This window comes from Rattus rattus, chromosome 2 (assembly GCF_011064425.1).
Source record: "Rattus rattus isolate New Zealand chromosome 2, Rrattus_CSIRO_v1, whole genome shotgun sequence".
Classification (NCBI taxonomy): Eukaryota; Metazoa; Chordata; class Mammalia; order Rodentia; family Muridae; genus Rattus; species Rattus rattus.
This window is the reverse complement of record NC_046155.1, coordinates 6509203-6522402: the sequence shown is the minus strand read 5'-3', so window position 1 is coordinate 6522402 and position 13200 is coordinate 6509203. Positions and strand designations below refer to the sequence as shown.

At 51.2% G+C, this 13200-nt stretch overlaps 1 protein-coding gene across 1 annotated transcript in view; it reads left to right on the top strand.

Annotated features, from left to right (window-relative positions):
* LOC116890839 (potassium voltage-gated channel subfamily KQT member 1) overlaps nucleotides 1–13200 on the top strand; it is a 159932-nt gene that overhangs the window by 73069 nt on the left and 73663 nt on the right. The window contains exons 3-8 of the mRNA XM_032891367.1: nucleotides 3204–3330; nucleotides 3570–3648; nucleotides 4092–4188; nucleotides 4850–4990; nucleotides 11798–11908; nucleotides 13001–13096. Of these exons, the coding sequence (XP_032747258.1) occupies nucleotides 3204–3330; nucleotides 3570–3648; nucleotides 4092–4188; nucleotides 4850–4990; nucleotides 11798–11908; nucleotides 13001–13096 (651 nt within the window). The remainder of the gene's footprint in view (nucleotides 1–3203; nucleotides 3331–3569; nucleotides 3649–4091; nucleotides 4189–4849; nucleotides 4991–11797; nucleotides 11909–13000; nucleotides 13097–13200) is intronic.

Sequence of the window (13200 nt, the reverse complement as noted above, 5' to 3'; positions counted from 1 at the left end):
CTTAAGCAGACAACAGGAGCAGGCATGAGGTTGGGGGGGGTAACAGGTATTTATGTATTTTGTCGAGAAGTTTGAGGCCTCTCATTCAACACTGGGATTGTACTTGGATTGTGTCTATAAAACAGGTGAGCTTCAGGCCTGGCTCTACCTGAGCAGGGGGTGACTGTGCTGGAACAACAGCTGGCATCAGCCCTGTGGTCTGTTTTACCAGGGCTAAGATAGCCCCACTAACCTGCTATGGACTAGGGTGTTGTTACCTAAATCAGGCTTCCCCACAGTGTGTCTCCTACAGACCCACACTACTGCTCAATGTTAATCCCTCGCTGGAGTCCCAGTGTGACCTTTGGTCTGAGGGCTACCCATCCTAGCTCCAGCGTACGTGCAAAGCTGTTGATAACCATTTTGTCTCTGTCTAAACACTGGATCTGGCTATGTCCTGCCTAAGACAGGGTTGTTTTCCTCAGTCCCTTTTCTAGCAGCCCCTGAGCCCTACTGGTTAACTCAGCCCTGCCTGCCCTGGACATAACTAGCCAGACATTTTCCGGGGATGAAGGGGCTCAAGTCCAGCGAATCCAGGCTTCACACTGTGTCCTCACGCTGACTAGGATTTGGAGGTTTGCATAAGGAGGGCTTGCTGTTCCACACAGCCGATCCTGAAATGGGTTTCCCTCCAAGTACTAGGTCAGGGGGCACCTGTAGCCATCAGAAGCCATTACTAAGGAGATATTTGAGTAATAACAAACATCTGCAAATGAGAAAAACTCACTAGATGATCAGCCAGCTGAGTGATGTATGGCCATGGAGTTGGAACAAAGGCCTTCTGCCTGGCCTAGCACTGTAACTAAATCTTGAGGCTTCTCATGGTCAGGCATGCTGTCTCCCGTGAAGTCATATCCTGTGGTGGGGATTGGGAGTATGTTCTTCTGTTGGCCACAGATACACATAGTACTTTGGGCAGCAGTCCTGCAGGCCCAGGTTCTCAAGAAACAAAGATGGATTAATATCTCTGCAACCTAGCTGCTCAGATTGTTCGTTCATTTGTTCATTCATTCATTCATTCAACAGGCCAATATTGAGCGCTGACTGGAGTGAATGGGACTGTGTCTCCTCCCTGGTGTGCTCAGCCAAACATGACCCACTGTTGCCAGTACTCTCTTGTTCTCCTACACACAGCCACTCCCCTCCCTCCCCCTCATTCCCAATGAGTCCACTTCATGGGCCAAATGCTTTTCTCACAAGGAAGGAGCTATGATCTCCCAGGCTCACGCCTTTCATCAGTCACTGTGTGTGCCCAAACACAAGCTAGGTGGCTTATTATTTTGTCTTCATTAAAAGCATTTATATATGATGGGGAGTATACACACACACACACACACACCCATGGTGGACTCTTCGGCAGCGGACAGGTGGGTGCAGGGCCAGCCAGTGTCACCCGTCAAAGAGGAAGTTTCCTCCCGGGCCAGGCTCCTGAGGGAGTCAGGCAGGGAGCCAGCTGGAAGCAGGCCTGAGCAGCACAATGCTTTGTGGCTTCTCGGGTTTGTGGCTTTACACAGTCCCCTAACATATGTGGGAGTGGTTTCACCTCCTCACCCCAGGCCTTCCCCAAGGGCCTCTTACCAATGAAGGCTGCCTGGGAGCTGGGGAACAGGTCCGGGACAGGGCTGGAGACCTCGAGGGCCACAATGGGCTGTAGTTTACGTGGAATGCATATTTATTTAAAACCCTCCCATCACCCACTTGCAATGGGTTACTGACATTTTAATGCCATAGCAGTTCTAAGAATCAGACCTGAGCTACCCAGGGATGGAGGAAGTAGGAAGGGGATTCTCACTCATGACAGCTAGTCTCTGACAATGACCCTGCGGCAAGACCTGGGAGAGAACCAAGACCAGGCCTCCTGACATCACTATTCCATGGCAAGCCAGACGATGCCTCTCCCTCCAGATACTGTGCATGTGACAGGTCTTTGGGTGTCTCATTGAAGAGGCAGATAGTGAAGGCTGGGAAAGGAGAGGCTACTCACCAGTCAAAGGCAAGGCCCCAGGCTCACTTTGATTTCTCTCATGGTGATTGCCAGTGACTGTCCCTTCAGTTTGTGTCAAGGCTGTGTGAACACAAAGCAGTACAGTTGCTCTCACCCAGTGCTGTGACAGACTGGGAAGGCCCCAAGAATGCTACTAGCTGAATTATAAATCATGGTCAGAGACCGAGTCAGGTGACGGGAGCCCTCTGTCTAGCTGTTGTTTTTATTGAGAGAGCTAATGACTCCACTTTGAATTTTAACTTGGTTCTCACACCAGTCACCTTCATTTATCTATTTAACTTTCTATCATCTACTAAACCAACTCGATGCACCTATTCATCCATCTGTCCATCTATCCATCCATCTATCCACCCACCCATCCACCCACCTTCTCTCATCCATCTATCTACCTGTCCATCCACCCTTCCATTGATCCATCTATCCATCTATTCATGTACCTATTTGTTTGTCTGTCCACTCACCCATCTTCTCTTCTATCCATCCTTCTATCTATCTGTGTTGATCTGTCCATCCACTGCAGAAACCTGGGCTTTTCTAGCTTTAAAGCCCCCCCTTTCAGCACACTCTGACTACAGAGCATATGTGGGTACATTGGGAGAGGCCTGGTCTGTGTGAACTGACCTAGGAGAGCTGTTTCACATCCGATACTGCTCACACCCTAGCTGTGTTCCAAAAACTGTCTCAGGATGGATTGGGGGGATTTTTGTACTACCCAGACCTAAGTAAAGGCCACGGATAGTGGGTATGGTGTCTCCAGTGTGAGGCAGAACTATGAGCTATGAGCCAAGAGGGTCAATCCCTCAAGGACACATGTCCTTGAACCCCCACTTTCAGGCACAGGACTTGAAATCTGTAGATTCCATGAAGCTGGACAACACAGATGTCAGACACTGTCATATACCCCAACCCTGGTATAGAGTCTTTCCTAGTGAATAGCAGCTGATCAGTGCCTACTCCTACTGTCCCTGGGCTCTATCTGATGACCTCTCCAGACAGGTGTTATACTCATAGTGCCTATGTGTTACCACAGATGGATACCTAAGACTGCTAGTCTTGGTTGTCTCTCAGCAGAGGCTCTGGCATGGTAGCCTGGTGTAGGTGCTCCAGCTTGAGTGGTGGCAGCCACTCAATGATACAAGCTCATTGCCTTCTTTCTCAGGAGATTGTCCTTGTGGTGTTCTTTGGGACAGAGTATGTGGTCCGACTCTGGTCTGCAGGCTGCCGCAGCAAGTACGTGGGCATCTGGGGTCGGCTACGCTTTGCCCGGAAGCCCATTTCCATCATTGGTGAGTCATGCCTACCCATCTTGGAAACACTCCACTCTATACTCATGGGTCCAGAAGGGCATTCCCATTACAGTCATCCCCAGAGAGTCCCCATGGACTGAGACCCCCTAGATTATTCCTGTGCCCTTCGTTGTTGGATCCCATCTTGCTTTAGTGGCACAACCCTCAGATGTGGGTGGTGGTGCACCCTCCCCAGATTCCTGGATGCCAGAAGTAATGACCCCTTGCCCTTCCCACAGACCTCATCGTGGTTGTAGCCTCTATGGTTGTCCTCTGTGTGGGTTCCAAAGGGCAAGTGTTCGCCACATCAGCTATCAGGTATGTTGGCTCCTTTCATTTCGTCCTGTGAGATGGGACTCACCACAAAGCCCTCTCCTACTGAACTGTAGTCTCTCCCTACTTCTACTGTTTCTTTAACGGTGAGTGGGGTAGGGGTAGGGTGGCTATAGTTCATAGTATTGAGACAGTAGGCAACTCTAGGTTCAAGGTTGACCCCAGCATTTCCTAGCTTCCGAGACTTAGGTGATAGCCTGTGTGGTTGCCAGGTGGGTGACCCTGGGCCTCCCCCAAGAAGGCCATCTAGAAGGGCTCCTGGAGACAGGATTCACAGGCACCAGTAGGAAGCAAGATGGCTCCAATACAAAGTGTCATGTGTGTATCTCCTCTGCCCATTGGAGGCTCAACCCATTGAGACAGTAACATAGGAAGCAAATGCTTGTGACCACCACAGCCCTCTCGACCCCTCTCTTCTTGCTTCTTAGGGGTATCCGCTTCCTTCAGATCCTGCGGATGCTGCATGTTGATCGCCAGGGAGGTACCTGGAGGCTCCTAGGCTCTGTAGTGTTCATTCACCGCCAGGTGAGTAAGCCTGGTATGGGCAGGACAGAAGCTGGCCAGCCTATAGCAGGAGGGCTGGAGACTTATAAAGTCAGGATACAAAGGCGGTGATATCTTAACACTTGGACCCCAGCTGAGTGGGCCAGGGCTAGGCAGGTACCAGGACATGTGGGTCTGAGGACAGGCCGTAGGACCCCAGAGCCTTCCCAGCCTGAACCTACTCCACATTCACAGTGCCAGAACACTTGGCTTGTCAACAATAAAGAGATGCTGTCACTTTCACTTGGGCTTGGGACAAAAGACCATTGGGTCTTGTAGAAAATGTAAGATGAATAACAGACTTATGAAGCTCTGAAATCAAGGATGGTACCTCAGGAGGGGAAGCTCTTTGCCTGACAGGCTGCTGGGGACAGCTGGCTCTAAGTACTATCTTATCATGGGTACAAGGGGAGACTACATGGACCCAAGTGACTGATTCAGGGTAATAGCTGAGACTTCTTCACTGCCACTTTCAAGAATTGTAAAACCTAGGTTACTCTGGTTAGGTGATTTCTGGGTATATAATATGCTACACGCTCAACGCAGTACAATCTAGCAGCAAATTCTACCAAGGAACTACTGTCACTACACTCATGTGGACCACAGGGCATGTGACCATAGATGATGTGTTGTCTATCCTTAGGAGCTGATCACCACCCTGTACATTGGCTTTCTGGGTCTTATCTTCTCCTCCTACTTTGTCTACCTGGCTGAGAAAGATGCAGTGAATGAGTCCGGCCGCATTGAGTTTGGCAGCTACGCAGATGCTCTGTGGTGGGGAGTGGTAAGTTGGAGTCTTTGCCTGGGGTCTCAGGTGGGAGATACATGGCCCTGGGCAGTGGGGTTAGGATATTGAACTCTAGTTGCTCAAAATTTTACCTTTTCCCCCCGAGGCTACTAACCCCAATTTTTAAAACCTTTGAATTACAAAATGTGTGCTTAAAAGTTTATAGAATGGGCCCCTGTATATCACAGTGAGTGCTCTCTGGACCCTGTCTCGAAATGTGAGCATTGTTATCTTTCAACTTGTGTTTTGGAAGGGAAGGCTGATGGGACAAGGGATTGCAAACTGGGACTTTGTATCTCAACCTCGTGGTGATCCTTACCCTGGAGGGATTCTGGGCTGAGAGTTCAGGAAGGGGTCAAATGCATACTTTGCATGTTTGTGGTGTCTATGTTGACCCGGGGAGCACACCTGTGCCAGGGATCAAGATATACAATGCCATAATACAGTACCATTACAACTCTTGCGAGCTAAGAGAAAGATGCTGGGGCTTTTGGATATGAGGTCTGCAAAGGCTTTCACTGCCCCAGACAGCAGTAGTGTGAGTGCCAGCAGGGCCCTAAGGTCATAAAACTTTAGGGCGACTCCAAACCTGCTGAGCTGTCAATCTGTGGAACCTGGTGTGTGACAATGACCTCTCATGCTAGGGCTCAAATGTCCCAAGTTATGGTGATACTGTGTACAGGCCAGTGGTGTGAGTATGTGTGTATGTGAGTGAGTGTGTGTGTAGGGGGATGTGGTTCCTCAAGTGTCAGCTAGCAGGCACAGGAGGGAGAGGTGATTCTGGTGAGGGATGGTGCTGAGGAAATCCAAGTATAGTCCATGACCTAGAAACCATCGCCCATTGCTCATGGCCTACAAGCCTCTGGGATAGCTCCCACATGGCTTTTATGTCCTCCTCTGGAAGCAGGCTTTGTCCAGCCACTGAGCTTTGTGGCCCCCAAAGCTTCAGGAAACACAAGTACCTAACAGGAGCATATAGTTCAGAGCCCGTATGGTCTGTCCATCCCCAATTCCAACTCTCTCCTCCCCTCAGCTTCGAGGGCAATAGACTGTCTAGATGTTTTACACAATCATACCAGGAAGGAGCTGCGAGGGCTAGCACCCCTGGGTGGGCACAAGGATTTCAGCACCATCCCAACCATCATTCTCAGTCTGTTGACTTTGGGGCTCCCTAGCCTAATGGAAGGTTGGGTGGGCTGTGGCAGCCTAAAGAAAGGGACAGCAGAGACTCTGGGATCCTGATTCAGAGCAAGCAGCCATCCATGGTGATGATGACTACATCAGGCCCTGGCCTGAATACTCCTCCCTACCTCTAAATACTCTAATCAGGAGTGAACAGTCTCTGAGGCTGCTTACTCTCAGAGCTTCTAGACTGGGGTTGAGACAGGAAGCTGAACATGTGTTTACGTGTTCCCATAATTCCCGAGTGCCCCCAGGAAGCAGGGCACATAGCAAGACCTCTTGACATTGGCCGAATCAGTCCATTTTCTGGAACTTTCCAGAATTCTAAACATCTTCAGGAGGTAAGGATACACTGAGAAGCTTCCGGGTTGGGATAGGCCCCAGGTTCAGCAGCTACCTACCCTTCTTGGGGCCAATGTTCCCAGATACCCTAGTAGGATAGACAGGATTAGTAGGGAAACTCAATGAATGGGAAAGTTAGGAAGCTTGCCTGTGGAAAGAAGACACATCCCAGGGATGTAGCAGGGCCTGCGTGGGGGGAATTCTTTGGTGGGAGATGGGCAATGCTGGCTGAGGTGCAGCAGGACGTGAATGGGTGATTACCCGCAGAGTGGCTGATAAGTGATGCCCAACCTTAGCAGTGCCCAGCCTTGATGCTGCCCTGCCTACGTTCCCAGCCTCCTGCAGGAGCTGTTCCCAGCCCCCGAGCCCCTGGCCCCCCAGCCCTCGGCAGAAAGGCGCCCCCACTCCCACACCTGTGCAAACATCCGCCCGCCGGCCGGGAACACGGCCCCTTTGTGCCCAGCTTGGCACCAGCACTCTGGCCTACTCCATCAGCTGCAGCCCAGGCCTCAGCCACAGTGCACCCCGGCCTGGCCATTGTTCCCACGAGGCCCTGTGCCCTTGGCTGCCCAAGGGGCCCCCAGGACCCCCTTTCATTCAGTGGCTGTCTCTGCAGCTGTCTAGTGGGAGCAGCCCAAGGCTGTGTTCCTGGCACCTCTTGGGTAATCAGAACTTGAGTGCTGTAGGACAGGACAGCCAGGCTCAGAGCTCTGTAGCCCTGAGCCAATGAACAGTCATCTCCTTTGTCTCCCTCACTCCACAAGAGAAGTATGGCCCCACCCAACCCTGCCCCTGGGCTCCTTATATGTTTAATGTAGGGGTTATGTGCATACCCTCAGGTAAGAGCATTTTCTGAACACCGGACCCCTCGTCTGTCTTCTGTCCCTGCCCCAGACCAGGCCTCAAACTCTGTCCTCTATCCCAAAGAATGTTGCCTGGACCCTGAGAGCTGGACTAGGTTCCCCTAAGGTATATTGACATAAGGTATACTGGCGTAGAGGCGTGCCCGCACAGGTAGGGATGTTTCTCACCCAATTAGCCTGCAAAGCCTGGGATGAGGGTCCTCCCCTGGCCAGTGCTTATTCACTGAGCAAGTAAACCAGATTGGGGGAGGGCAGGAAAGCCCGTCCACTGCCAATAGGTGGATTCAGTATGTCCTATTCTGCTCTGAACACTAGAGTCCGAAGCCGAGGCATGGACAGGGCCACACTCGCTTGGTTGGCTCTGGGAAGGGTCTTTTATTATTAAGTCTGATTTCTGGTAGCCCTAGGATCCTAGGTCGCTCCTATGCATTTCACATGGACACACATCATCAGATTAGGGTCCACCCAGGAAACCCAGAAGGAAGGCTTTTAGTTCTTAATGAAACCATAGTCTGGGTTGGGGTTGGGTAAGCCATGTGGGGGACAGAGATAAGCCTAGAAGTATCCAGGCAGTATTTCGTGGGATGGCCCTGTCTTCCTACACTGTGAGTTCCTACAGCTAGAAAGCAAACTCCATGGACTGTTTCCCCTTCCTCCAGAGGGAAACACCCACATGGGTGTGAGATCCCTGGAACCCAGAACCCCCTAATATAATGTCCAAGTGTGGCTGTGAAGCATTTGAGGAGCCCCTCAAACTTTCCTTTACCCTTGAAACAGAATGCATTTGTTTGTATTACGGTTTGAGTGCAGGAAAACGCCATTTCTGCAAACACGGGCTCCTCTGTTTAATGCCTGGGGGTCTCTGAAAACAGGCGGCTGCTGGGCTCTGTTTACCCTGAGTGGCTAAATACAGAACTTCAAGTGAACAGGCTGGAACCCCACCCTGTATGTCAGTCCCTTAAAAAGCCCAGTCTGACGGCTCTTCATTCCTCACCTGGAGGCTCTGGAAAGTTCCCACCTCCCAGGCTGGACTACATCCTGCAGAGCCAGGCCAGAAGGCCTTGGAGTGGGGAGGTCTCTTAGACAGTCACATGCAAGCCCTGCAGAACTGTTTGTGGGAGGTGTTATTCTTCAGGATTGATCTATGGAGATTGAAGGCCAGAGCAGGGACCGGGGCTGGTAGCACTAAGCCCTTTCCTCTTCCATGTAGGTTCCGTGAGAATTATGCAGCAAAGTCTGAAGGGCCACCAGGCCCCTTGCTAATAAGCTCTTCCCAAGGAGGAGTAATATTTATAGCTGGGCCTTATGAGACGACAAGTCTGTACAAAGCATGTCCATCTTTTCGTGTCTGCAGTACCTAGATTTCTCACACGGATTCAGCAGGTTAGGTAATGGTGACACACTGGTTGAACTCATGCCATTGAGGAGTTGTCTGTGCAAGTCTCAGGAATAGAGCGTCCCAGAAACCCTTTCACCTGGAGGAAGCAGACAGCATCAGGAAGTAGTGAAGCTGTGAGGCCAACATAGAGACCAAGCTGGACTCACTTCCCACATCCACCAGGAATTAGCCATGGAGCCCTGAGCATGCCAACCAACCTCTTTGGGCACATCTAATTAAAGGATATATAGATGAGTTAAGTTGGTGAGCATGCAGAAGGTGAACTTCAGGAATGGTTGTGGTTGGAGATTCTCGGCCAGGTGACCTCTAAACTCAAAGAAGAGACTAGGGACCACTAGTTCTGAAAATCCCTCCCAGTCCCTTATTCCTTGATACAGGGGCCTGTTCACGAGGACAAGGGAGGCCATGAACCATACAGGGCCTGCCCAACAGGTTCTGTCACTGGAGCAGCAATCTATGAACTCAAATGTGCATGGCTCAGGTGACCTATTGTTGGTTGGGTCCTTGTAAGGTCCCCTCTGTTCATTGGCCCAAGAGACTTGCAGACCTGGCCATTGGGGCAAGTTCCAAACAGCTCTATAAGTTGCTCTGAGTTGCTGAGTCTGTGACTTGGGGAGAAACAACTTGACAAGGACAGGCCACCTGGGAGAAAGGACTCATGAACTGGATTAGGAGCTCTGTGGTGGCCCAGGAGAAAGAAGAGGGTCCTAGTGGTTAGGTGCCCTCCAACAGATGGCTAGCCAGCACTCAGGACCGCTGCACTGGGCCCTTCCTCCTCCTGATGCAAGGAGTGGAGGATCAGCTAAAGGCATGGGCTTCCCTCGGGTATTTTTTCCCTTCATAAGGAGTTTCCTCTCTATTCACCTATGTTTCTTCCCGGATTGTCATCTAGGCCATTCTTCCTCTTCCTTTGTAGATGTTTTCCTTCCTTCCCTACCCCCCCCCCCAGTTTTTTGGACTGATTTTATATAGCAGAGGCTAGCCTCAAATAAGCCATATATCCCAGATGATCTTGAACTCTTGCTGGCTCCAGCCCAGGTTTGCTTTCACAACCTGTCATGTGCTTGGCTCCCTAGAGAAGGCAGCTGTGGGCCAGCTCTCACATGTGGGGTGCACACCCTCTGGGAAGACACCACTAGGAAGGAGCTTCAGCTCCCTTGAGCCTTCTCATCCAGCAGCCTGCTGGCAGCCATGCCCTCAGTCCCTGGAGTGGCTTGTCTTCAACTTACATTATGTGAGTGGTTTCAGGGGTGTGTGTGTGTGTGTGTGTGTGTGTGTGTGTGTGTGTGTGTGTGTGTGTGTGTGTGTGTGTGTGTGTGTGATGTCTGGACAGCATGTGCCCTGGCTGTCAGTCCTGGGTATAACCTCTAGACCCCAATGTGTACTCGTGCCTCATGGTCCCTCAGCTCAGTCAGTGATACATGTTCCCTCGTGTGCATGAGTGTGAACGGGTATCCTTGTCTCCATGTGAGGCACGTTTACAACTGTTATGCCCACATATGTAGAACAGGGTGGTCCCTTTAAAGGGTGCAACCATGAATGGTTTGTTATGCCCTCTGTTCGTGTAGGGCATGGATCTGTTTAAGGACAATGACATTGTGGGGAAGATTTCATATGGGCAGTTGTGGGAAAACACCAGGATGCAGCCAATATAGCATGGTACAGCACCGAAGGGGTGGCCCTGTGGTGGCCTGGGCCCAGCTGTGGACTGCTCTGTTGTTTGCCATCCAGGAAAAATTGACCTGTTGCTTCATGACCTGTTAACATACTGGCCAGAGTGACAAACTTGGCACTGTGGGGTTACTCTTGCTGTCCCCTGCTCCCCTGCTCCCCTGCTGCAGTTGGTCAGAGTGCTTACCTATGTTATGAGCATCCATGTCTACGCCCACTCATGTGTACCTATTAACTTCTGACTCCCAGGCCTCTCTTGCCTTCCCCTGCTCTTTGGTGGCCACTGGGGAACAGTTGTGGTCCACAGCAGTCCATCTGGGAATGGAGTGGGTAGTGATGACAGTGGGCTGGGGGTGGGGTGAGGATCTTGAGGCTTTCTCTCTGAGCCCCACATTAGTTGGTGCCTATTAGATGGTGTTCCCCAAGCCCCATCCTTGTTGACCCTATTGGGCAGAGGTTCACTTAGAGGTTCTTATGTACATCCTGGCTGGGTGGTTGTTACCTGGCCCCCAAGGGGTGACACTCTAGGTGTCTAGAGTAATCAGGCTATAAAGACCTTGAATGGGCAGGCTCTCCCATCACACTAACCTGCCTTAACTGAAGGGCTGATCTGGACAGTGTTGTGACCCCGAGGGCTGTGTGTTAGTGAATGTAACTATTCTGTTTGCCTGGCAGGTCCAAGGCAGCCTCATGGTGTGACCTAGCAGTTAGGCACAGCCAGGGTAGGCCCCCGAGTTCCTCATCAGAGGCCCCAGGAGTAAACCTCAGATGTCAGCAGGGGATTGTGGGGGGTAGCCCCTCACTCCTATTGTCCCACTGCATACCCTGGACGCTGCTCTCCCACCAAGAAGACTAGAGCCTTGTCTTATTCTCTCTGAAAAGGAAAAATAAAACATCTGGATCCCTGGGCTGGTGGCAGGAAGCAGCATGTCAGCCCGTCCTGGGCTTTGTGGACCGCTGGCCTCAGTGGGAGCTTCCGGCCTCCAGGGGGCCAGTGCACTGCAACTCTGGTGGCCGGGGAAGGGATCCTTAGGATGGGGCAGGAAGCCTGGCCCCTGTGGGTGGGCTCTGAGTTCTTTGCCTGTCTTGCATCCCCCAAGCTGTCTGCAACCCTAGGGCTGTGCCATCTGTGGTAATCAGAGTTGAGGGACTTAGGAGACTCAGAAACTTGAATGAACTCATCATATTGCTGTCCCTGGTACTTTCTCAGAACCATGCCTCATTACCCTGGTGGGCAGGGTTTTAAGTTGGTCTTCTTGTCATCAAGCCACTGTGTTAGGGCTGGCAGGTGTCCCTTCTGAGGCTCTGAGCCTGCCAGCCACTGACTGCAGTCCTTTTTCCTTGCAGGTCACAGTCACCACCATTGGCTACGGGGATAAGGTACCCCAGACATGGGTTGGGAAGACCATCGCCTCCTGTTTCTCTGTCTTCGCCATATCCTTCTTTGCACTCCCAGCGGTGGGTACCCATTAAGACCCCTCTCCCTTGTTCCCCACTCACCTTTGCCCCAACTCCTAGGCATTCCTTGAAGTAAGGAGGCCTTGGCACTTCACAGCAAGGTACAGGGGAGCAGACTGGGCAGAACCTGCAGCTCCACAGCCTGGAGTGGCTCTGTCCTTTGACTTTTCCAAAAATCACTAACCTATGTCTACACATGTGTGTTACATGGGACACACACCGGTTACTGGTATGTATATATATATATGTGTGTGTGTGTGTGTGTGTGTGTGTGTGTGTGTGCGTGTGTCATTGTAGGTGTGTCTTATACATGTTGTATGTATATATTTTATACATGTGTTACATATACAAGCACCTGTATTACATTTTAATAGCATGTTTACCATATGTGTTGTTTATGTGTATATGTATATATATGTGTGTGTATTTGTAATTTCACGTGTGTCATGTATATACCTCTATTTGCACATGTGTTCCATGTCCATACAGTATCTATGTTTCATGACTCTCTGTAACACATAGATGATGATATGTGTTTGAGTGTCATATATGCATGTGTGACACATAGATGTGGGTCATGACACACAATGTGTGTCCCCCGCATGGCCCCTGGCTGCTGAGGCAACACTCAATCTCTGCCACTGCTGCCCCTGGCTACCCTGGCTACAGTAGCTGTGGACTTCTTGCTGAGGACAGCTTCAAACTCCCACTCCCCTAGGGTTATGGTCCCTCTGCCCTAGGGGCACAGGCTGATGGCTAAATTACATGGCTTCCCACAGGTGATGCCAAGAAATGTGTAGACAGTCTCAGGGCTCTTCTAGAGGCAAGATTCATGTTGAATCAGCCCTGAGAAATGGATTCTGCCTCCCCAGCTGGCAAGGCTAGGCAGGCTGAGCCTAGAGACTACCCTCATGTGGCATCTGCTGTCTCAAACCCACCTTCCGGTGGTGCCTGCCTGGCCACAGCCCTGGGCATGGTACAAACCTGGTCTCCAGATGCTTTTGCTTCTTGCTCTTCCTCGGGACCCCTTTCCTCTGTGGGCACTGTCCAGCATGGCCTGTGTAACAATGGGCATCTTCTGTCCCTTACCAGGGCATACTTGGCTCTGGGTTTGCGCTGAAGGTCCAGCAGAAACAGAGGCAGAAACACTTCAACCGGCAGATCCCAGCCGCAGCCTCACTCATCCAGGTATGTGCTGTGCCGGGCAGGCTCTCGGGGCTATGTACTTATATCTGTCTGGGCATTGGAACCACTCCCAGCCATGTCCACTGCTCGAGAGGCATGGATGCTTT